Genomic DNA, 26158 nt, shown 5'->3' with positions numbered 1-26158 from the left:
AGTTGCACAACTGAATAAAGCCATTGAATTGTACACTTTAAATGGGTGAATTGTACACTATGTGAGTTATAGCTCAATAAAGTATTAAAAACGAAGCATGGAAATCATGAAGACCACAAAGCAGAAATATAAGAATTTGAGGAAGAGACAGCCAGACAACAGGAGGATATGAAATGGGCAATTCCAAACAGAAAAAGAAAGAAAAACATTAAATCATTTTGGAAACAAATTATGTGATACACAGGACACTGGGTGCCAGGGCAAAGGATGTAAAGATAGACATGAAATTTTATGGTAGCCCTATGTGGGCCTCAGTCCCATGACCCCGGTATCATGACCAGAGCAGAAATCAAGATTTGGAGTCTCAGCTGACTGAGCGACCCAGGTGCCCCAACATGAGCTATTCTTAAAGAAACAAACTCCAGGGAATCAGTAAATGAAAAAGGAAACTTCCACCAAAGAATTGCCCACTGAAATTGTAGAGTTAATTGTAAGTTGTTAGCAGGTATCACTGTCTTGTCAGTTTTAAAGAGAGTACATTTTTTTTTAATGTTTATGTATGGGGGGGAGGGGGAGAGAGAGAATCTCAAGTAGGTGGAACCTAACATGGGTTTGATCCCATAACCTTGAGATTATGACCCAAGTCAAGACCCTCAAAAGACTAAGTGACCCAGGCACCCTGAGAGAGAATACCTTTTTTTTTTAATGTTCTACCATTATATATGTAGGATATTTTCTATTTTTATCCTTTTATCATGAAAAGTAATCAGTTTACTATGCATTTTCTTTTAATAAAAAGTGGCTATAGAACTTTGTGGAGTGCTTTTGCTGTCTTCCAGGTTGTAAATTTTTCTTTAATCCGTTAATATGATGAATTACCTGAATAGATTTTATAATGGCAATAAGCCTTGCTTGCATTCCAGGCATGCATAATTTACCTAGTTTAGGTTTTAAGATTTTTGCAAAGGTTTTCATTGGTGATATTGCCTCAAAATTTTATTTTACCAACCGTCCTTTTTCTGGTTTCTCTGTCAGGGTTGTGCTACCCTTATGAAACAAGATTTTCCTGTTTTCTGTTCATGAGAAAAATTTTAATGTGGAAAATTTCTGGGTGGGACATTTACATACCTATAGCAAACAGCAGTATCAGTTAGTGGTAGTTATATATTCTGGTTTTCTATTTAAGTAGGTTATGATAAATTATTTCTAGGAAATTCTCCTATTTTTTTTCTATTAAATTTTTGTTATAAAATTTTTGTATGATTTTCTGTGTTTTAAAGTATCTGTTAAATTATACATTTTTTTAATCCCAGCGTAGTTTTATTTGACATTTAAAAAATTTTTGGCTGAAGATACATCCTTTTTTTTTTTTTCTTCCAAAGAACTAATCTTATTTTTCCCACTCTGTCATTCTTTTTTCTTCTATTCAATTAACTTCTAATCTTTATTGCTTATTTCCTTTCCTTATTTTCTTTGAATTTACTGCTTCTCTGTTTCTAAGTTCTTGAATTCACTGTTTAGTTCACTGATTTTCAAATGTTTTTCTTTTAACATGTACATTTAAAATTAATGGTTTTCTTATAGGCTTTTCTTGTAGGTATTTTACATGTGCCTAAGTTTAGATAGATGTTTTCATTGTCATTCAGTTCAAATATTTTAAATTATAATTTAACTTATGTCATATATGAGTAGGTTTGGGGGGGTTTATTAAACATGGGGCTCTTAAGATGAGTTTTTTTATAATCACACTGTAATTTTAATGGATTTTGGTCAGATATTATGTGGTATCCCATATCCATATTTGGTGCTAAACACATTTTAAGTATATAGTTCAGTGAATTTTGGTAAATGTGTGCCTCCTGTAAGCAACACATCCATAAAAATATAGCATATTTCTATCACTCCAGAAAGTTCCTTCATGCCTAGTTCACTTGCAGTCAGTTTTCTGTTACTGCCCACCCCTGTCCCCCCACCAACAATCGCTGATTTGATTATCACTGCAGATTAGTTTTGTCAGTTCTAGAACTTCATATATGTATGGATCCTATGGTGTGTACTTTTCTATGTCTGATTTCTTTTGTCCAGTTTAATGTTTTTGAGACTCATACATGTATCAGCAGTTTTTTTTAAATCGCTGAGTAGAATAGTAAATTGTAAGAAAAGACCATAGCTTATCCATTCACCTATCATAAACATTTAGACTGTTTCCGGTTTTAGCTTATGTGCCCTGAAAATTCATGTACATACCTTTTTTTGTGGACATAATGTTTCATTTTTATTGGGTAAACATGTAGGAATAAAATTGCTGAGCCGTAAAGTAAGTATATATTTAACATTATAAGAAACTGACAAAACATTTTTTCAATTGACTATATAGCTTTATATTCCTACCAGGAATGTATGAGAGTTCCCGAGGCTCCTCATCCTTGTCAACACTTAGTATTCTCAGTCTTTTTAATTTTAGCCATTCTGGTGGGCAGGTCGCACCTCCCTGATAACTAATAACATTGACCATTTTCCCATGTACGTGTTTGCTGTTAGTATGTTTTTTGTGAAGTGTGCTTAAGAGTTCTTTGTGTATTCTGGACACAAGTCCTTCACAAATATTTTAATTTCTTAATGATGTCTTTTGAAGTTCGGAGCGTTTTATAATTTTCGTGAAGTCCAGTGTATCCGTTTTTCTTTTATGGTAACTGATTTTTATGCCCTAAGCAATCCTAACCTGCCCCTGGTCATGATTTTTTTCTTGTGATCTTTTTCTAGCGACTTCATAGTGTTAGCTGTTATGTTTATGTCTGTAATTCATTTCCAGTTGAATTTTATCGTTTGAGGTAGGGGCTGAGGTTCATGGGTGTTTTGTTTTCATCTGTTTTCTCTGTGTTGGTGGTTACGGACCAGCAGTGAAGCTGTTTCCCTGTGGGACTGCACCGGCTGCCGACGGACTCGGAGCTCGCGCTGCCCCACCGATCTGTATGTGTGCTCCTTAGAGCGCCAGTCGGGACTTCACTAGCTCAAATTGTTCTGGCTCTTCTGTGTTCTTTGAATGTAAATTTTAGAGTCAGGTCATCGGTTTCTGCACACTGGGATTGTGCTGAGCATTTATACATCAGTGTTGTGTCTCAGCAGCTCCCAGCAAGGGCACAAAGCTCTCTGGTTTCTCAGCACAGCTCCAGACTGAAGCTGGATCACATGTTGCTCCCCAAATGAGGTCTCCACAAACGCTTGATGTAACTATTCGGAGGAGATTTTGGGTTCTCTAGGAGAATTTTAGGCAGAGACGATTTTAAATTCAGAAAAATGAAACATCACGTAAAAAAGAAAATGGACTATCCAGAGTGGCCCGGCTATGCTTAATGCATACAGCTTAGTGAAACATCGAACACTGATGTGGCAATGTTAGCATAATGCGTTTATACAGCTATCGTATTTAGAAACATGAAGTCCTACCGGAAGGTACAGCTAAAGTTGAAAGTGATTGCCTAAGAAGAATGGAAATCAGGTCTCCCTCGGAGGGGACGAGCAGTGACTGATAAGACTACTGGTATTTGGCTTTTTATTTAGTGCATATGCTTTGATGAAATTTATTTTTGCTTTCTCAGAGGCACAAAACTAAGAGACCTAAGTTTAAAATCTTGTCTTGGCCAAGTCCTTCTGATTACAAAATGTGTGCCCTTAATTACTGGTTTCATGGAAGAGGAGCTTGTCCTGAATAGAACTTTTACACACAATTATGAAATTATGACCTAAATATTAAAGAACGTTCTTTCAGGTAGATACAGTCTCCCGTTTTTTCCTGTATTCCCTAGCCCCAGCCCAGCCCTGTACATAAAGCAGGACTATGCTAAATATCTGTGGGACACTTGTAAAAAAAATGATTATTGCAGGGTGGAAAAATTTTAAGTCCTCAGAGAAGCTAGGTGGGGGGGCTTTCAGTATGAGGAAAACTTGAAGTGGTGGAGGGTGTGAAAATCAGACTTCATATGTAACTGAAAGGGAAATTACATTAGGAGTGATCTGAGTCCAGGGTATTTTTCCCTTGTGTGTGGGAGGGAGATGAGACTTAACGAGTAGGTGGGAATCAAAGGCTTTGAATGTCTTTATGTTTTAGATTTCGAGTTTTCACAGAAGTTATGTTAGCTTTTGTAATTTCTTGCTAATAAATACTTACTAGGATAAATATCTCCGTGCATGGTAACAAAAGAGGAATTAGATAAATTATTTAGTGCAGTGCATAATGCCTCCTACATAACAGGCCTTCAGGAAGGCAGTTTGCAAAGTCACAGTTTTAAAACTGAAAGGAGCTTTTGAAAGATAATTTCAGGGCACCTGGGGGGCTCAGTCAGTTAAGCGTCCGACTTCGGCTCAGGTCACGATCTCACAGTCTGTGAGTTCGAGCCTGGTGTCAGGCTCTGTGCTGACAGCTCAGAGCCTGGAGCCTGCATCGGATTCTGTCTCTGTCTCTCTGCCCCTCCCTCCCTCTCTTTCTCTCTCTTTTTCTCTCAAAAATAAACATTTAAAAATTTAAAAAAAGGTAATTCCATCTAAATGAGACCTTAAAATAAATGATAAAGTTCATAGTGTGTTTTCAGTTGCAATGAAAGTGGTTTGAACAATAAAGGAACGTTTATTATTTCACATCTCAGAAGATGAGAGGCTGGGCGGCTCCAGGCGAGTTTGGTCAGCAGTTCGAGGACTTCTTCAGAGATTGAGATTCTGTCCGCTCCACCCGTAATGTGCCGAGTGATCATCCTGGCTGCAGGGAGTTGAGGCAGCCCACACGTCTGAAGACCAGGCCCTAAGGCTAGAAGGAGATGGAGATGGAGAGAATGCGGTTTTTCCTTCAGAATTCTCTCTGCTGATGTCCATTCATATCTCATTGGCCAGAGACCATAATGAGCTTAACTTTCTCTCTCCCTCTCTCCCCTTCTCTCCTTCTCTCTCTCCCTCCCTCCCTCGCTCCCTCTCCTCCCCCCCCATCCCCCTCAAGTCTCTCCTAAAGCACCTAATACCTAACCAAAATTGTGGTTTGGGGGAAGGAAAGACAACGGGGCATGGTATTTGGGAAGCCGGTCGACAGTGTCACAACACTAACATCTTAACACAAGTTGCCGGTGGGCTTACCATCCTGGTGTCCTGACTCCCAATTTAATGCCCCCCTCTTGACATGAGTGACGTATTTGCTTAATGAATGAATATATCATCAGTATTGCTACTTCTTCTGAAGAATCTTGAATATAGCCACACAGTTCTGCCTCAAATCCTTTTGGAAAAAAGCCGTGCTATTATAAAAGTAAAAATATGCTAGTTTTTTGTGTGAAGCATATTGAATTCTTCAAATAAACTACCCACAGTTCCTTTTATGTAGAATGTCTCTCTTTGCTCCTACTGTTTCTATTGTCTAGAAGACTTACAGGCTAGCCCTTTTTTTGGCTTTATTATTTGAGTGCCTACTCAGACTTCAAGTGTCAGTGCCTCTGAAATGTTTTGACATTCCCCATCTTAATGAACTCCTTATTATGCATCCACTACATTGTCTTCTAGATTCTCCCACACGTTTATAGTACCGGTTTCTGTACAGGTTCATCTTCCTTTTCTAGTCTTAAGTTTTCATTGTAGAGACAGCTTCTCAGTTGTCTTGATAAGACTGGGTAGAGCACGGTACTGTATATGTAATAGGCACCAATAATAGTTGTATTTAAAGAATGGATGAGTCATATGCTTATTTGGGGGTGGGGAGAGATCTTATTTAATTGTATTCTATTGGATTTTGTTATTTTCAACCAGTAGAACATGCAGCAGTTCTATAATCTCTACTCTTCATTTCGAAAGTTTTTTTTGTTTTTTTAGTGAGGCAAAAGTGATTTTTTCTATAAGCATAACTTCTGTAAACAGAATTTTCATTAGAACTTAATATTATATTAAAGCACAGGCATTTTACTTTATGTGCATTACTGCTTAAAGAACAAATTTAGCCCTTAGCCCTGGAGACCTGTCAAAGGTGATAAACATTAACAGAATTGTATCGAATGTAAATTAGATGCTCAGTAAACGTTTGTTTATATGGTAGATATGTCATAAACTATTCACTTTATGATTTCATTTTTTTCTTTTCTCATTTTAGCAATTATGACACTCACAGAGAACAGAAATGTGTCAAGAATTCTGGGGGTGTACTTGGTGAAAACGAATTAAGACCATTCTCCCAGCTACGTTCTCTCTTAGAGAAGACCGAGCCAGGGTTCATATCAGAAAAGAGTGGGTATTAAACTAAATGCTATGAATTATTGCTAACAAGTCCAAAGTAGAAGAGTAGAATTAAAAAAATTTAATTTCGATCATGTAAAATGAAAGGATTTTAAAAAAAAAACATAATTTCCAGTAGCTACAAATTTCATTAATCAAAAAAATCATCCAAAATTAATGTGTTTAAATTTTCAGATGGCATCAAAAGTATATGTTCAAGGGGAATTGTCACATTTCTCTATTTCTTTGAAGTTTTCTTCAATTTGCTTGATTTTGAATTGAGATAGTTGAAATAGCAGACGTACTCCATGCTTCTGTAAGAAGACCCCAGTCATAGTAACACATGTAAGGTGACAAGGAGAAGTTCCCCTTGATCCACTTCTGTTTCCGTAACCGTTGGTTTAAACACTGTGAACAGTTTAGTTTTCCATCTTTCTAGATATTTTTCTGTAAACGTTCAAACACATATTTTTAATGTTTTTTTCCAAAATGATATTATATAATGCATGTAATTTACTCAGTATGTAATAGATACTTTTATATGTCAGTATATATGGATTTACTTGGTTTTTATTCAGTAGTTGTATGGTGTTCCCTTGCTGTGGTGGTTCAGTTGGTTATCTCCAGGGTTGTTGTCACAGACACGGGTGCACGGAGTGCCCTCGTACGTGCAGCCTGTGTGCTCAGCCTCGTGGGTCTAAGGCGTAGATTCCCGTAAGTGGAATCGTTCCGCAGACACCTTTCCGTTTTTGTTAGGTCCTGCCAAATTGTACTGTAAAAAAAAAAAAAAAGCTGTACTTAGACTGGCAGTCCCTTAATGTCTGAAAAGTAAAGGTAATACATTTTAAGATCAGATGATTAAGGAACGGGCTCTTCTTCAAATATCAAAGGGCCAGCTTAGACTGGATGGAGAATGGAGGCATCGACAGTGTTACCAGGGGTGGGTTGCAGGCTGTGCATAGGGAACACTAATAAGGGCCTTTGGTGGCAGGCGGTGTTGGGTTCTGAGTATTTCTTTTTTTTTCAAAAATATTTTAATGTGTTTATTTATTTTTGAGAGAGAGGGAGACACAGAATCGGAAGCAGGCTCCAGGCTCTGAACTGTCAGCGCAGAGCCCGATGGGGGGCTCAAACCCCCCAACCGCAAGGTCATGACCTGAGCCGAAGTCGGATGCTTAACCGACTGAGCCCCCCAGGCGCCCCTGAGTATTTCTGTCTTTGATGAGTGCTCCGCTTACCACACAAACGGGATGTGGTCCTGAGAGTTTTAGGGCAATGTAGAGGTGGCTGGTTTGTGTTAGCAGTTGTTGTGGCACTGAAGTTGTTGGCATCAGTTCATCTCATTATTGTTTGTTTTCAGACCAGATGCTTACAGAGTGGAAAACAGATACTTGTGCCATAAGCAGGGGTTGGTTTATAATTTTCTTATTCCTCTTATTGGAAGTTAAAGAGAGAAAGAGGTGTCCAAAAGCAGACACTCGGGATCTCAGATGGCTTTTGAGAACGAGGAAGATACAGAGTGCTTTGGGCAGAATCCAGCTTGTATCAAGCCTGACCTGATTTCTTTCTTTCTTTTTTTTTTTAATTTACATCCAAGTTAGCGAGCATATAGTGCAATAGTGGTTTCAACAGTAGATTCCAGTGATTCATCCCCTACGTAGAGCACCCAGCGCACCTCCCCACAGGTGTCTTCCGTGATACGCCTCACCCATTTAGCCCATCCTCCCACCCCAGACCCCTCCAGCAACCCTCAGTTCTCTGTATTTAAGAGTCTCTTTTGTCCCCCTCCTTGTTTTTATATTATTTTTCCTTCCCTTCCCCTTTGTTCATCTGTTTTCTATCTTAAATTCCTCATATGAGTGAAGTCATATATTTTCTTTCTTTGAATAATTTCGCTTAGCATAATACCCTCTAGTTCCATCCATGTAATTGCAGATGGCAAGATTTCATTCTTTTTGAGTGCTGAGTAATACTCCATTGTGTGTATGTATCACATCTTTATCCAGTCATCCATCATTGGACATTTGGGCTCTTTCCATACTTTGGTTATTGTCATTAGTGCTGCTATAAACATTGGGGTGCATGTGCCCCTTCGAAACAGCGTATCTGTGTCCCTTGAATAAATACCTGGTAGTGCAGTTGCTGGGTTGTAGGGTAGTTAGTTTTAATTTTTTAGGAACCTCCACCCTGTTCTCCAGAGTGGCTGGCTGCATTCTCACCAGCAGTGTAAAAGAGATCTTCTTTCTCGCATCCTCACCAACCTCTCTCATTGCCTGAGTTGTTAATCTTAGCCATTCCGACTGGAGTAAGTTGGTATCTCATTGTAGTTTTACTTTGTATTTCCCTGATGATGAGTGACGTTGAGCATTTTTTCATGTGTCGGCCATCTGGATGTTGGCTTTGGAAAAGTGTCTATTTGTGTCTTTTACCCATTTCTTCACTGGATTTTTTGGGTGTTGAGTTTGATAAGTTCTTTATAGATATTAGATACAACCGTTTACCTGATATGTTGTTTGCAAGTATCTTCTCCCATTTCATTAATTGCCTTTTAGTTTTGCTGGTTGTTTCCTTCTCTGTGCAGAAACTTTTTATTTTGATGAGTTCCCAATAATTCATTTTTGCTTTTGTTTCCCTTGCCTCTGGAGACGTGTTGAGTAAGAAGTTGCTGCAGCTGAGGTCAAAGCAGTTTTTTGCCTGCTTTCTCCTCTAGGATTTTGATGGTTTTCTGTCTTATGTTTAGGTCTTTCATCTATTTTGAATTTATTTTTGTGTGAGGTGTAAGAAAGCGGTCCAGTTTTCCCAGCACCATTTGCTCAAGAGACTGTCTTTCCATTGGGAATTCTTTCCTGCTTTGTCAAAGATGAGTTGGCCATATGTTTGTGGGTTCATTTTTGGATTCTCTATTCTGTTCCATTGGTCTGAGTGTCTGTTTTTGTGCCAAGCTTGACTTAACTTTTAAGACTGAAACCACAACTAGTGGAAATGTGCCCAAATCTAGGTGCTACAGGAAGGAATATTAACTCAGTGTCTAGAGCCATTGTGATTGAACTTAAATTTTCTCCACTTTCCAGACAGGTATTTTTCAAGTTTTTTTTAGCGTTTCTTTGTAGAATAGCCCCTTGTTCATTCTCTTAATATCTGATAACCTTGAATATTTAAATGAAGCATGTGCATTGCTCAGCAAAAATGCGGCCATCCATTTAGTACTCATACCATTGTATACACTAGCAGGACTCTTAAGTGGGAGTACATTGTTCAAGAGGTAGGGTCACATAATTTCTTGACAAAATGCTCGTCTATCTCCTTATCTGCAGAGCAGGGAACTTGTGCTTTCTTGAGAGTGTAACTGAGGTCATTTATTATGAAATCATGAAAGATTCAAGATTTATTGTAGATTTCTAACAATTATGCTGTGGACATGCTTTTCCTTCTGCTAACTGTAAAAGTATTACTTTTATAAATATGTTGCTGTTTGGAAAATGCTGACTTAAAGAGGAAGCATTTTAATTTTATTTAAAAAAATGTTTAATGTTTATTTTTGAGAGACAGAGAGAGAGAGAGTGTGAGCAGGGGAAGGACAGAGAGAGAAGGAGACAGAATCTGAAGCAGCTCCAGTCTCCAAGCTGTCAGCTCAGAGCCCGATGTGGGACTCGAACTCACAAACCATGAGATCATGACCTGAGCCAAAGTCGGCCACCTAACCCACTGAGCCACCCAGGCGCCCAGAGGAAGCATTTTTAAACATAAATAGTTTTACGAATAAAAATATATCAGCACACAGTCATTTCCTACATTTTATTTTATTTTTTTAACTGTTTTTAAGTTTATGTATTTATTTTGAGAGAGAGAGAGAGAGAGTACCGGGGAGGGGGGAAGAGAAGGAGAGAACCTCAAGCTCACGAACCATGAGATCATGACCTGAGCCAAGACCAAGAGTCAGACACTTAACAGACTGTGCCACCCAGTCGTCCGTCCCCTCCTACTCTTTGGCCATCACCTCTGTTCATGGCTTTATTGAGGACAGTATTCCCCCCACTGGTAAATAGTGTTCTCTGACCACATGCATTTGGGAAATACTGTATTAGATGGGCTGTTTTTAGGTTTCGAATTGCACTATTTTTCACAGGTTTAGTTTATGGTGCATTGACCCTTAAAAGTGTGGATATATGTAGTATTTGTTACTTCTGAAATTTAAAACCTGTGTCTTCATAGTTAAATGAACATTCCAAAGCTGTGACAACTTTTATTCCTTTCACTATAAGCAACCTATTTCTCAAATATTGAGCCTTAGAATTTACTTAGATTTTTAAAAATTATTTTGCCTTTTTAAAAATGTGAAATATAAAGTTTCCCAAAGTAGAAGTTTTAGAGGAATCCAGATTTGCATTTGGGCTAGCGGGGCACTTTATTCGTGAGACAGTCACAAAGGCATCGGCTTCCCGGTTTGAGTAATGTAGCTGTATAGAGCCATCATTTTAATTATTATGCCTGGTGTTTTGCTACTTGAGCCTCATAAAAATATGCATGTGTTATAACATTTGTACATTGCTATCGAAGGAAGGAGTGGAACTGAGAAAAAGCAAACAATTTATGGATCATGGATGAGGTGTGCAAACTTCAGAATAGTTTTCATTTTTCATCCTCTTCTTTCCTTCCGTGCTACATCCAGTCTTTCACTTTGGATACTAGGACATTTTGTTATTAAAGCATTTTTAAATTACTTAATTGAAGTGATAGGACAGTTTAGTTCAAATTAACTTGACTGAAATGTTTGTTTCCATTTCTGTAATATTTTAGTTTTTTACTGTTGCTTATTATTTTTTATTAAAATGCTTATTTTCCTTTAGCTTTTGAAGTTTAGTGTAATTGGCGGAGTTCTTTCTGGCATAAGCAAGAAGCCGTAGTAATGGTTTATTTATACCGTATGACCAAAACCTCCAGTCCTTAGTTTGTACCTACCCACCTCGACCTTGTTAAAGAGAATAGGAATAGAAGGGAGTAAACAAATAGTTAACTGTTATGAGAACTCATTAGGCCCAATTCTTGGCTAAAGTAAAGACTTGTAAAATCAAAAGGCGTGAAGGCTCAGTCAAGAGGTTGATTCAAGTCAGTAACTCTGGACGAGGAACCGGGCCTCTCACAGGAGGGGCTGCGCAGAATCTCTGGGATAGCACCTGCCTGCTAGGTTCGAAAAAAGCGTTTCCTAAAAAGTAACAAAGTTTCATTCTGGGGAAAAGGAAAAAAGTAATTTCATAATATGAACAGTAAGAAGGAAAGTTCAGTAGATGCGCCTAGGCTGTTAGGAAACCCGAAAGATACGCTTTCTGCTGTGCTTGTGGCGCGTGCACTGTTTGGCCCCTTGAAAGGAACCCGGCAGGCTCCCTTGGGGATTTGATGAGAAGATGGGAAGGGTAAGTTTACCAAAATGTGGCGTACATTTTAAAGAACTTCAGGATGAGAAACATTGGTCTAAGTGACTGCTGATCACCCGCTGGATGCCGCCACGCTCGGTGTGCTGGTCCCGCTGTGGTGACAGTGCACAGCTTGAAATTGGAAGGCCTGAGGGACCCGGCAGGGTTTATTTTACTCTTGTACTGAAAGTAACTCACCTTCAATAAGTCCTCTCCATTTCAGAAAGGTTTTTAAACGTTTATCTATTTTTGAGAGAGACTGAACACTAGGGGGGAGGGACAAAGAGAAAGAGGGAGGTACAGAATCCGAAGCAGGCTCCAGGGTCCCCGCTGTCAGCACAGAGCCTGACATGGGTCTCGAGCTCACGAACTGTGGGCTGAAGTCAGACGCCCAAGCGACTGAGCCACCCAGGTGCCCCGGCCACCTCCCTTTAGATTCTATTCTTCCTGGCAGAGGTCTTTTAAGACCGTACAGAAAAGGTCGCCCAGAACACATTGTAAATGTCTGCGTTCTATAGGCATGAAATCGATGAAGTACTCATTGATATTTAGTGTGCCACTTTGAACCCCATCCTTTGGTTTTCTTAAACAGTTACATTATTTTTGTTTGTGTTTTACAGTTTTTGAGACAGTGTCCTTGAGTTCAGACTCTATCTTCCAGAGGGCAGTTTCAATTCTTCACACTTCTTACTTGGACTCTGCATCTGAGCATGGTTTTCAGTACAGTCAAGTGACTTTGGTGAAAAATGACATTTTCTTAAATGAGGTGAGGTGCTTGGGACACATGGTGTCTGTGTTAGCTTTAAAGAACTAGACCCATCATTTTTGGTAGATAAGCCTCGTTCTTTTCAGATGAGATAAGAAATCCTTAGAAGGTAATGAGAATGTATTCCAGGGGATAGGAAAAATAGCCAATTTGATTAGTTTTTTAACAGGAGAAATTCAGATGATGCATTTTAAAAAATTAATTTGCAAGGCAAAATAAATGTTTATAGCATTCAATTATTCTCTCTTTATACAGTACAAAACTTTTTACCAAGAAAAAAAAGCAAGTAATTATACTCAGGAAGAACTGCAAGAGACTTATGGATTTCTTCTATTTGAAACTGAAAATGAGGTAAGGGGGTTAGGTGATAGAACGTTAATTTTGTGATATTAATGTGCAAAATTAATGATATCGTTAAATATCGGTATTTCAGTTCTCCGAGACTTGTAAAATTACCAGTTCAGCAGCCTTTTTTGTTACTTATTTTGGTGGCAGCATAAGTGATTGTGAAGGCTGGTTATGAACGAGATTCGATTTCTGCACCTTTTCCCAGGCCCTCTGTAGTGTCATTGCAATACACTTGTCAGCTCGAGGTGAGCTTTGGATGAGTGCGGGTTTCTTAAGTATCGGTGGTACCTCTTAATGGGAGCAAATGGATATTTCCCCGTTCTGGCTCACTGTTCACATAGATACTTGCAGAGGCGTTTCCCAGTTTCAGTTACATGGTTTGGGGGATAAGGTGAACCCTTTTCGGCAGTCGAGTTACATGAAATTATTTCATGACTATCTTTGAAGATTGAACTTCTGTGTTGTTTGTACTGAAACTTTGGGAGAAGGAAACTGCCATGTGGAGGGTGTGTCTCCGAAGATGGATCTGGCTTCCTGGATACAGATTCAACAATCCTAGAGATTTAGAACTCAACTGCAAATAAGTCAGTCTTTTGGTTGGGATTGGGATTGAAGAACAAAGGTGGATTTGCTTAAGAAATATTTAACATTAGCATATAGTTTAAGGATTATATATAGTAATACCAGAAGAGTTCATTTATTTGCTTAATCATCTACTTCCAAATAAGAGACACTGTGGATTCATGCTAAAAAAGGCATTTGGGGCTAATACATTTTCCAGCTTAGTTATTCCAAAGCTAAAATTGAAATCTTCAAGAGAGGACTTAATCTGTGATCTTGTTTAATTTAGTTTTGCTGATAACATGTTTGTTAACAGGAATGATAAAATTTCATGAACCATTAAGCAAACATGGTTGCCGTGCATAAGCTTGCTTTGTGCCATGAATATATACAGTGTACGTATTCTGTGTTTGAAAGGCTCTAGATTGTAGTGTTATTTCCTTGTCTCTCCTACGACCGATCCGATGAGCAAAGTTCTGTGTGTGTTTGTTTAAAGGCAAAGTTAGTGTGTCGCCGTGGACTCTGTGTGGGCAGCAGTGCTAGTACTACCCTCGGCGACCCCGCGAGAGGTAAGTGTGAGGGAAAGGGAGCTCTTCTTCTCGAGATGAAGTGGGGTTTCATTAACTTCATGAGATGCTTCCATTAAAAGCCAGTTTCATAAATGATATAAATAATAATCTTGAGAATCAGAGCTTTAAGCATAAACGTGAGCCTTTTCCAATAGAAGTTACAGATCAGAACTTTTTTTTAAAGGTTGATTGGACTAGAAAAGATACCAAAGGTATCTCCCGGCCCCAATGTGTGTGCGTTTGTCCACTTGGAGATGTCTTCTAAGCTATTATTCATTGTAGCAGGAAGGAGTAGAAAACAGAACTGACTTGGCAGCTGCGGAATGTGAGCAGTGAGAGAAGGTTGATAGAAGGTCGGAAACTTACACTACACCCGACATTAACGTTAATAGGACATTGTTAGGGAAGCCGAGGAGTTAGAAAGGTTATTTTAAGAGTGTGGATTAGCACTGAGATCCTTTGAGCTTCAGTTTCCTCCTCTGTGCAATAGATAAAACTGTCCTTTAGATCTGCTGTGAGGACAGTGGGAGGCTATGTGATGTGCTGAGCCCGGAGCACATGCCTTGTAAGCTCTCAGTAAACGGACACTACTTTCATGAGTTGAAGTTGAGGAGTAATGAGAGTTTCTTCAGTGTTTCTGGGAGATATCCTGCTGAAGGTAAAAAATGGCCAGAAAAGGATTTAGGGCTAGAGATTGGGGTGCAGGCTGGGTGTTAGTTGAAGTGGGGCGGCATCTGGGACCTCTTGGGGAGGAGAAGGTGACCGAGACCAGTCAGGACTGTCAGATCGTCGTGGACCCTCGCGTTGGGGGCTGGGGGGCAGCTGGCCGCAGTCCAGTGGAGGAGCAGCCGGGAGAGGAGTCGGACGGAACGCAGGACTGAAGGGGGTGTATTTAGGTCTCAGAGGTGCTAGCAGTGGGGGATCAGGACTGAGGTGACTGGGCGAGTGGCCAGATTCCTGCTCACAGCTTCATCGGGATAAAAGTCATCTACTGTGCGATTCACCCAGTTAAAGTGTGCAGCGCAGCGGTTTTTAATGTGTTCATAGAGTCGTGCTGTCAGCATTGTCCGGTTCGGATGAGTGTCCTCACCCGGGAAGGAAGCCCGTGCCTGGTAGCAGTGACGCGCCTCCCCCGCCACCAGCACAGGCACCCACGCCGCTGCTCCCTCCGTGGACTGGCCTAGTGCAGACACTGCGCCCACACGGGGCCCCATGAGGCACTGGGGACGTCCTGCCTCAGCTCAGTGCCTTCTGGGCCGCGGGTGTAGCCTGTCCCCGCACGGCGTGGCCTCTGGCCGGACGATACCCCAGCGTAGGGTTCTGCCGCGTTCCCCTTCTTCTTGAGCACCTGAGGGACATTTGCTTGTGTCCGCTTCTTGGCTGTGACGAAAAATGCTGCTGTGCACGTTTACATCCACGTTTCTGTGTCGACATTTGTGGTCACTTCTCTTAGGTGTAGACCCAGCAGTGGAATTCCTGGGTTATGTGGTCACTCTGTGTAAAACAAAATGTTTTAAAACTTGCATTCAGATCTTCTAAAGGCTGTGAAAGGGATACATTCGTAACCCTGATAACATTTTACATAAGACCTTTTTTCTTTCTACTCTTTTTCACTACCCCCTTTTCATTATAAAAAGATTAACATAAGAGTAGAGAGAACGGTATAATACACCCATGTCCTAGGTTTAACAGGTAATGTTTTGCATTATTTCCATCATTTGGTTATAAAATTTTGTTGTTGTTGAAGATTTTGAAAACAAACACTTCACCTTACATCTCCAAAAAAATAAGGCCATTTTTCTACATTTCTACAATCCCATGATTATTCTGTTGATAAAGATAAAGGCTGGCTTCAGTAGGGGTGTTGGAGTAGAAACTGGATTATTTTAACAAGTACACTTTCTTCTTGAACATGTACTGGAGTGGATAATAAAATAGCACTTCTTGCTGTGTGCATTTTTAAGGTTTTGGCTTGGGGCGCCTGGGTGGCTCAGTCAGTTAAGCATCCCAATGGCTCAGGTTATGATCTCATGGTTTGTGAGTTTGAGCCCTACATCAGGCTCTGTGCCGACAGTGTGGAGGCTGGAGCCTGCTTCGGATTCATTCTCTCTTTCTCTCTCTCTCTCACTCTCACTTTCTCTCTCTCTCTCTCTCTGTCTCTGTCTCCCTCCCTCCTCTGCATGTGCGCGCTCTCTCTCTCTCTCTCTCTCTCTCACATAAATAAACATCTAAAAAAATTTAAGTTTTTGGCTCAAGTAGAAATAGATCTGTGTATGATAGTAATATTTTATATTAATGTAGTGTTTTATAGTTTTAAAAGTTTATTGATCTTTTTAAATCTTCCTAAGGACCCTGTGGCTTATGCATCTGTGACCCAAGCGCACCCTCCCCACTTAAGTGACCTACTCCTCAGTCATGTGGTTATTAGTAGGAAGAAAAGACTTGGCCCTGGAACCCAGCTCTGACCACAAGTGCGTTGCTCCCTCCGGTAGATCATAGCACACTCACCGTTCATTGTCTTTCCTGTTTCGCGAGGTGCCTCTGTTCGGGAATCTTTGTGGGATCTGCTCGTTCCTCCCTGTGCCACCTGGGGCTCTCCTCTGCTGTCACAGCTCTGACAGCAGCTTTCCAGGCGGTCTTGCTTCTAGGCTGCTCTTGAGACTCCGCTCTTAAATGGCAGTCTGGGGCACCTGGGTGGCTCCATCAGTTAAGCGTCCGGCTTCAGCTCTGGTCACGATTTCATTGTTTGTGGGCTTGAGCCCACGTCGGGGACTGTCCCCATGCTGTCAGCACAGAGCCTGCTTGGGATTCTCTCTCTTCTTCTCTCTGTGCCCTCCCTCAATTCCTGTTTTCTCTATCTCAAAATAAATAAACTTAAAAAAAAATTTAAGTGGCAGTCTGTGGCCGAACACCTTTGATGGGTCTCTGTTGCCCACAGCAAGCCCTACCAAGGTCAGTGCTGTTCAGTTCCAAGCTTCCTTTTCAGCCTCAGCTTCTCGGGCTTCTCCCCTGCTCCCCCCACCATGGCCCACTCTCCTAAATAATTTATAATCTTTTATGCTTCCATACTTGTGTTCTCTCTGTTCTCTGAGAGTGTCACTTGTCTGTTTAAAGAACTCCTTTTCTAAACAAATGCAGTTGCTAATTTCCATTTCATTGTGTCTGACAAATAGTTACGTACGTCCTGTATGTTGGGCTGTGATGTGGCTCCAGTGGTGAGTAGAACAAACGAGTCTCCTGCCTTAGTGGAAATTTCACAAACGAGCAGAATAAGCTTGAAGGCAGGACCTTGTTTTATTTCCTTTGGTGTCACTGCTGTCTAGCATATACCTGCCACATAGCCAACCTCAGCACTCATGAGCACTCACTGAGATGCTTTGTAAAACATAACTTGAGACTCAGATTGCTTTCAGCCGTTTCACGGAATGATTGCCTGGGGAAGAAAATAAACTTAAAATTTACCAAGAATGTGATACTTTCATCGTGTTTTAGTTATTATACCCAACTAGAAAATCCCTTGTCCATCAGATAAATTCTGTCTTGTCTTAGCTCTCATGTTTCCATACCTGTAGAATATCTTGAATAGTTTTTGTAAGGTAAGCAGTCTCTAAACAGTTTAATGTTGACTTTTGTTTGTCTTTTTAGTTAAAGGTAGCCCTTAAATGTGAAACATAGCTGAGTAACCAATCCTTTTAAAGTGTGAATTAATTTATATCTTATACTTTTATAGGTGTATATATTTCCAAATATTCAGACTATCTACATGCAAGACCATGGTATCATGGGAAGTCTGGTTATGTTGTAATTTTTAACCTAATTAAGGTAAAGCCCAAATGCGTTTCTATGTAACTTTTCTTTTAAAAACTAAAGGTTATCAGTCTGTAATAATATTCTTTGCAGATCATTTGCTAAACATAGTGGTCACCGAAGACAGCTATCCAAATTCAGAAAAGATAATTGCTATTTTTGCTTTCCTTTGAAGACAAAGCTTTTTTATTCCTTTGATAGATAATCTATAAATATGTTTTTAAAAAATAAAAAACTTTCAAAATAATACAAAAGGTATTGAGTGAAAAGTCTTCCTCTCACCCTGACCCACAGTGCCACTTTTTAAACATTAAATAACAGAACACCAATAGCAGCCTATAAAACATTGTGATTCTGGGGTGTCTGGGTGGCTCAGTCAGTTAAGCATCCGGCTTCGGCTCAGGTCATGATCTCATGGTTCGTGGGTTCGAGCCCTGCGTCGGGCTCTGTGCTGACAGCTCAGAGCCTGGAGCCTGCTTCAGATTCTGTGTTTCCCTTTCTCTCTGACCCTCCCCTGCTTGTGCTGTCTCTCTCTGTCTCTCAAAAATAAATAAAAAACAGAAGAAAAAAAAAACCATTGTGATTCCAGTTGTAAGAGACGAGTTTAGAAGGCAGCTCTCATTTTTTGGTTTAAATTGTCAAAGTAAGAGAGCCTGTTTCCTTGATGCCTAAAATATCCAGACCCTGTTCACAGCTTTATGTGGCATCTGTAACTACTGATTTCAGAAAGTCTTCCATGCCTTTAAATAGTTCAGTCTAAATGAATTGCACGATTAGAATGTTCACTCATGTAGGTCCTTGGAAAACTGATTTTAGTGGTGGGTGGGCTTTGTGAGGACACATTGTGTGGTCTCGTTCTGTGGGTTTTGCTTTTGTAGTTTTCCTGCCATCTTGAGTTCTTAGATTATAAACACTACTGACGTGTGTTTTTAAGTGTGAACCCTTTGTAGTCCAAAGTGTGTCCCCAAGAACTGGAGGGCAGGGAGCATCCCCTGGCGCTGGGTCCCCGTCCGCCTGCTTCGCGGCAGAGGGTGCCGGCTGCCGTCGGCGCTGTGGTGACACCCGCCGGGCCTCGCCCTGGGCCCTGCTGCTGCTGGACTTGCTGCTCAGGGTTTACCAGCCCTGCTCGCAGTTCTTCCTTTACTGCTCGAAAGCCAGCCGTGCCCGGCGGCCTAGAACGCTCGCGGGGGAGACGGTACAGGTCGTGGCCGCTCACTGAGAAGTGCTCTCCTCATTCTTTGCCTTATTATCATTGCTCGTGGCTGTTCTGTAAATGAAGAGGCAGGACCTTAACATCAATTTAAAAAAAAAGGAATTCAATTTTTTCTGTAAAGATAAAAATAAAAGTTGCCTATAACTTTACCTCATTTTGGTATATATTTTGTGTATTTTTCCACACATCATATTATTCATGAAAGCTCTTAAAATCCCTGTATGATATTTCATTGTAACTATGTAACTTTGCCTTTTAAAAAACTTTTTCTGAAAGATCTATAAGAAGAGAAATCTATAGGAAATACTATCGACTTCAGGAATTGGAGCCTGTGGCCTGCTAAGCACTTTACTGCATATTTGCTCCTTGCTAATTTACTGAGTCCTAGCATAGTAGACATATCTTGATGTGTATTAAATTACAATTGGTAGTACTTCAGTTTGAAAACTCATCCTGTGAAATTTTAGATTTCATTTGTCATCTTTTATGTTATAGTCATTGACTAATCTAGTCTATTCATGTGGTGGGCTATAGAATTTTTCCTTTAAAGAAATGGTTCACTTAAATTTGGGGTGATTCATGTCCTCCTTTCATGTTGAGATAAAAACTTGGTTCATCTAGCTCAGAAAGATGCCCCGGTATACCAGATTTTTAAATACAGTATTAAGAGGCTCATGGATAACTAAAACAATTATTGGCCTTAACATAATTTTCTAAGAACATAATTTTCTAAGACCCATAGTTGAATTTGTTTGAAACCCATCCACATCCTCATTAGGCTATACTTTGTAATGAGTCCTAGAATAAGATTATTGCCATTTAGAGACATCTGTTTAGTCTTAATATTTTCATTCTAGGGAAAAGTCAGGTTTGTCTCTGAGAATTATACAACTAACTATACTAGCCCATCTTCTGGCTATGATTGCCACGTGGCTGCAAACACTAACAAGGCTTCTCAGAAGACGAGTCATTTGCGCGCGTTTGAACTGAGTCAGGTATGGTCACCGGGGAGTAAATCACTCCCAGTGTACGTTTCTGCATCTAATGTGTTAAATGGTAGGACTGGGTGGAGGGGGATGAACTTGGTGCCGATGGAATTCCATAGTGCTGCTCTGATAATCCTGATTTCTCCTCTTTCAGTGTTACCTCTATGAACTTTGCAGCGGCACTGTTACTGAGCGGCCCAGGCACGTCTGCCCTTACATTATTGTAGCTTTTCAGTACAGGGAACCTAAAAAAATGGCAGCGTCAGCTCATAAAAGCACGTAAGTAACTGTGCACCTACTTTGTTTTACTGAATTTGTTTCATTTGCTGTTATAAAAGTGTCTTGTCTTTTTCCCTAGATTTGAACTCTGTGAAAATGGTAAGTAATTATTTAATTCTTATAGTTTGTTTTTTATTTTCAGTAAAATGTTTCATTATAAGTAATCAGTTTCTTGTTTACTCATTTCTTAAAGCTCTTACCTCTTTGTGGCAAGGCAAATTAATGATTCAAGGCTGTCTGCTGTGCGATATGAGCCTTTGGTCCTCTTACGGTACAGCTGTGCCAGCCCAACTGTAAGTATTGCGTTTGCCTCCTTTCTTAATGCTTGTCTCATTTTTTTTTTTTTTAATTCTCATTTTGAAGTCTTGTTTGTTGGTACTGGTGTGAAATGAAGCAGTTGTACTTGGTGTTAGATTAGAGTACATTTGGGTAGGTGCACAGAGCACAGGCAGCTGAAATTCAGATCTAAATTCTGACCTTGGCTTTGAAATAGTTTTATAATCTTTGACAAGCCACTTTTGAAATTAATTTAATTAATTTGAATTTAATTTTAATATCTTCATCCCTTCATGGGACTGTGACCTCACAGGCTAAACTGAATTGATACTAGATGTTTTACATTCTCCAAGAAAGAGATTGGATTTGTCTAGATAGCAGGTGCAGCAGATTATAGGCACTTAATGCTATTATTCAGTCTTTATTAAGAATTACAGTATTGGATTTTCTAATTATCCCATGATATTCCTAGACTACTACTAAGTACAGGAGCTATTACATTATTTGCATTACAATGAATTATTTTCCTCTGGGGCCCATGGAGGGCATCTTATGGAATCCTTTTATTTGATCTGTTCTTAGTTTATACCCAAAACTATTGAAAGATAGACATTCTGTTGAAATATGAAGTGAAAACAGGTGTGCTGTCAGAATTTATATTCTTTCTGCTGACTGACCTATTTTAGGAAGAGGGAGGAGGGAAGAGGGTATTAGAACCTATAGAAAAAGTATGAATTCTGGAAATAAACAGGAGAGATGGGAAGGTTCTTTGTCACTATGGAGTGCAACTAATCTGTGTAGAGAGAAGTGGCCAGAACTATTACCTAAATGGTCCAAGTTAACATCACCAACAGAATAAATATTATGTGCTTCCTGATAGGATGCACAGAGAATGACACAGTGTCCCTTGTGTGGTTTTCCTGGTGACCTAGTCAGCAGGAAACGTCGGACATGCCCCGACTGAGGGCATTCTACAAGATACACGTCTGTGTTCTTGAAAGACTACCCAAGCCATTAAAGATAAAGACCCAGAGACTCCAGAGTGAAGGTGACTAAAGAGACATAACTAAATGCAGTATGTCATTCTGGATTGGACCCTGGACCAGGAAAGAAAAATATTTTCTTTTGTTATAAAGCCCCTTAGTGAGAGAGTTGGCAAACTTTGAATAAGGTCTGTGGGCTAAGTAATGGTACTATGTCATTGTTAATTTCTTTGTTTTGTTCATTGTTTTGTGGTTGCTTAAGGAAATGTCCTTTTTTAAGGACGCACACACTCAGAAGAATTTAGGGGCCAGGAGGGCATTTGTAAATCCGGAAGTATTTGAAAATGAGTTTTAGAGAAGGAACCAGTTGGGGGAAATGGTGCAAAAGTCTGGATGAGGTTCGTTCTCTGGCACAGCGTGGTAGGCAGTCCACTGCTGCCAGAAGTCGCCAACTCTCACAAAGCATAACATTTAGAAAATTCTCATCCCAGAAAGCATAATTCTTCTATTCATCCAGATGTTTGGCTTATCTCAAAAAGACATACATTCAGAAAATGTGAACATAGTTGCCAGCCGTGGTCTGTGGGGTCCTGTATTTAAAAATCTGTAGTATTTATAAATATGCACATTATCTGACTTGGATTTTATGAATTTAAGGACTTTCTTGTTTTGATATTTTTGCTTACATTTATATTAGAAAATCAAAAATTGTGAAGATGTATTTTAAGTGTTAATTAGATTGCATCATATTGTTGTTTTGTTTCTTAGACCACATGAACTAGATTTTAAGTATGTAATGAAAGTCTCATCTTTGAAGAAAAGACTGCCAGACGCTGCCTTTAGAAAACAAAATTACCTGGAGCAAAAAGGTCTGTTCAGTGTAATGATACACTCCATGTCCTGGGCTTTATTCCAATGATTTTCATCTGTCCCGTGCACACGGATGCACACTCTGTTGTGTTTGGGCCCTAAGTGACTCGCAAAAGGACCTTTTATGAAAGTTGTAGGGTTGCTTTGTGATCAGTTTCTTGGAAGCCAGTTTCATGTAAGGTGGCAAAGACTAGCTTTACTGTAGAACACGGAGGGGGTTAAGCAGAGAGATGGTCACAGATAGTTGGAAACACATCATCAAGCCTTTCAAGGAGAATGGAGGCTTTGCGGTGTTAGTTTTTATTAATTTGTGTACTTCTAACTGAAGAAAAACAGCAGAAAACACAAGAAGGACATTTCCTGGTCATTTAGATTGATTCATGGAACATTGATGTTTATATTAGTTATAGTATTTTTTGTCTTGTCTAATACCATAGTAGAGTCGATATTAATGAAAGCATTGTTTTCAAATGCTTTATACAGTAACTTCTTACTAAGAAGTTTTATAACAAAGACCATTGAATGATACATGTTTCTTTAATACTGTTTCTATTTCTTCTTTCATCTTTTCAACATATAAAATGAATAAATTGGTTATTAAAAGGCATGATAGCATTTTAAAGAATTGTTCCGTCTTTCTGATTTTCTCCGCAGTCTGTTGCCAAGATATGTGCTTCGACATGTACGAGGTGGAGCTGTCAAACAAACAAGGGGGAAAAGTAGATAAACTAGTCAAATACATTAAAAATAAGCAACTGGTAAGACTCATCAGTTTAAAATATAATTACTATTTTTCCTTGAATTAAGAAATTGATATATAATTATTAGTTCGCTGTGCTTAGAGTGAATTATGTTAGTTTCCTGAAAGGATTTTTACCACTTAATATTTATTGACTAACATTTTCTTCCCCTTTTGTGCCTCGGTTAACTTTCATGTCTCATTAGTCCATTTATACTCCTGATTTTAAGAATAATAGGACAGTTTTTCCCAAATCTTTTTGTTGTTGTTGTTTTTGTTTTATGACAGAAGAATTGAGTAGATCCCTAGTGTTTCTGAATTAATCAAAGGACCGCTTGGGAGATTTTGCTTTACAAGTGATGTGTGTTCCTACTGTTTCCATATTGTAGAAAGTAAGACGCTAATGAGAAGGACATAACAATCCAAATACTTTGTCCATTTTAGAGATCACAACCAACAAATACCACAGAAATACAAACACTTATTAGAGAGTACTATGAAAAACTATATGCCACCAAATAACAATCTGGAAAGAAATGGACAAATTCCTAGACACTCCCACACTACCAAAACTCAAACAGGAAGAAATAGAAAATTTGAATAAATGAACCAATGAAAAAATGGAATCGGTTATCAAAAATCTCCCAATAAGAGTCCTGGGCCGGATAGCTTCCCAGGGTAGTTCTACCAAACATTTAATGCAAAATTAATCCCTATTTTTCGGAAACTAGTCCAAAGAAAAGAAATGGAAGGGAAGCTTCCAGACTCATTCTATGAAGCCAGCATTACCTTGATTCCTAAACCAGACAAAGACCCCACTAAAGAGGAGAGTTACAGGCCAATATCCTTGATGAACATGGATGTAAAAATTCTTAACAAGATACTAGCAAATTGAATTCAACAGTATGTTAAGAGAATTATTCGCCATGATCAATTGGGATTCATTCCTGGGCTGCAGGGCTGGTTCATTATTCACAAATCAATCAACATAATGAATCACATGAATAGAAGGATAAGAACCATATGACCCTGTCAAGAGCTGCAGAAAAAGCATTTGACAAAATACAGGATCCTTTCTTAATAAAAATTCTCAAGAAAGTTGGGATAGAAGGAATATACCTTAACAACATAAAAGCCATATATGAAAGGCCCACAGCTAATATCATCCTTAATGGGGAAAAAATTGAGAGTTTTCCTCCTGAGATCAGGAACACGACAGGGATTTCCACTCTCACCGTTGTTGTGTAACATGGTGTTGGAAGTCCTATCCTCAGCAATCAGACAACAAAACAAAATAAAATGCATCCATGTTGGCAAAGAAGAAATCAAACTTTCACTCTTTGCAGATGACATGATTCTCTACATGGAAACCCCAAAAGATTCCACCACAAAACTGCTAGAGCTGACAGGAATCCATCAAAGTCACAGTATGTAAAAATCAATGTACAGAAATTGTCACATTTCTATACACCAATAATGAGGCAACAAAAAGATATATCAGGGAATTGATCCCATTTACAGTTGCATCAAAAACCGTAAGATACCCAGGAATAAACCTAACTAAAGAAGTAAAAGATCTATAGACTGAAAACTATTGAAAGCTTATGAAAGAAATTGTAGGAGACACAAAGAAGTGGAAAAACATTTCATGCTCATGGATTGGAAGAACAAATATTGTTAAAATGATATTACCCAAAGCAGTCTACACATTCAAGCAACCTGAATCAAACTAGCAGCCAGCATTTTTCACAGAAGAAAACAAACAATCCTAAAATTTGTGTGGAACCACAAAAGCCCCTGAATAGCCAAAGTAATGTTGAAAAAGAAAATCCAAACTGGAAGCCTTACAATTCCAGTCTTCAACCTGTACTACAAAGCTGTAACCAAGACAGCGTGGTACTGGCAAAAGCCAGATACATAGATCAGTGAAATAGAATAGAGAACCCAGAAATGGACCCACAGGTAATGTGGCTAACTAATGTTTAACAAAGCAGGACAGAGGATCCAGTGGAAAAAAGGCAGTCTCTTTAGCAAGTGGTGCTGGGAGAACTGGACAGCAACATGCAGAAGAATGAAACTAGATCACTTTCTTATACCATACACAAAAATAAATTTAAAATGGACAAAAGACCCAAAGATGAGATAGGAAACCATCAAAACCCCACAGGAGAAAGCAGGCAACAACCTCTTTTGACCTCAGCTGTAGCAATTTCTTGCTTGACACATCTCCAAAGGCAAGGGAATTAAAAGCAAAACCGAACTATTGGGAACTCACCAAGATAAAAAGCTTCTGCACTGCAAAGGAAACAATCAACAAAACTAAAAGACAACTGACAGAATGGGAAAAGATATTTGCAAGTGACATATCAGATAAAGGGTTATTAGTATCCAAAATCTATAAAGAACTTACCAAACTCAACACTTGAAAAACAAATAATCCAGTGAAGAAATGGGCAGAAGACATGAGTAGAGACTTTTGCAAAGCAGACATCCAGATGGCAAACTGACCCATGAAAAGATGCTCAGCATCACTCATCATCAGGGAAACACAAATCAAAACCACACTGAGACACCACCACATGGGTCAGAGTGGCTAAAATTAACAGATGTTGGCGAGGATGTTGAGAAAGAGCAACCTTCCTACACTGTTGGTGGGAATGCAGACTGGTGCACTCTGGGAAAATGTGTGGATGTTCCTTAAAAAATTAAAAATAGAGCTACCCTAGGATCCAGCAATTGCACTACTCGGTATTTTCCCAAAGGGTACAAAAATGCTGTTTCATAGGGGCACATGCACCCCAGTGTTTATAGCAGCACTATCAACAATAGCCAATTATGGAAGGAGCCCAAATGTCCATCAACTGATGAATGGATTAAGATGTGGTATATATGTTTACAATGGAATAGCACTCAGTGATGAAAAAGAATGAAATCTTGCCATTTGCAACAACATGGATGGAACTGGAGGGGATTAGGCTAAGTAAAATAAGTCAGCCAGACAGAGACAGATACCACATGATTTTACTCATAGGTGGAATTTGAGAAACTTAACAGATGATTATAGGGGAAGGGTAGGAAAAATAAGATAAAAACAGAGAGGGAGGCAA

At 39.4% G+C, this 26158-nt stretch overlaps 1 protein-coding gene across 3 annotated transcripts in view; it reads left to right on the top strand.

Annotated features, from left to right (window-relative positions):
* Positions 1 to 26158, top strand: part of TASOR2 (transcription activation suppressor family member 2) — a 66007-nt gene that overhangs the window by 5786 nt on the left and 34063 nt on the right. The window contains exons 2-12 of one of the 3 annotated variants that reach the window (XM_029955942.1): positions 6122 to 6255; positions 12275 to 12420; positions 12676 to 12771; positions 13826 to 13898; positions 17629 to 17720; positions 19776 to 19913; positions 20059 to 20183; positions 20263 to 20282; positions 20377 to 20476; positions 22211 to 22311; positions 22967 to 23070. In XM_029955942.1, the coding sequence (XP_029811802.1) occupies positions 6122 to 6255; positions 12275 to 12420; positions 12676 to 12771; positions 13826 to 13898; positions 17629 to 17720; positions 19776 to 19913; positions 20059 to 20183; positions 20263 to 20282; positions 20377 to 20476; positions 22211 to 22311; positions 22967 to 23070 (1129 nt within the window). Of the gene's footprint in view, positions 1 to 6121; positions 6256 to 12274; positions 12421 to 12675; positions 12772 to 13823; positions 13899 to 17628; positions 17721 to 19775; positions 19914 to 20058; positions 20184 to 20262; positions 20283 to 20376; positions 20477 to 22210; positions 22312 to 22966; positions 23071 to 26158 lie in introns of those variants that run through there. The other 2 variants (XM_029955944.1, XM_029955943.1) reach the window with 2 other exon arrangements.

This window comes from Suricata suricatta, chromosome 10 (assembly GCF_006229205.1).
Source record: "Suricata suricatta isolate VVHF042 chromosome 10, meerkat_22Aug2017_6uvM2_HiC, whole genome shotgun sequence".
In the NCBI taxonomy this organism is placed as follows: Eukaryota; Metazoa; Chordata; class Mammalia; order Carnivora; family Herpestidae; genus Suricata; species Suricata suricatta.
Note: the sequence above shows the minus strand (reverse complement) of the source record. Positions and strands in the feature narration are given on the sequence as shown.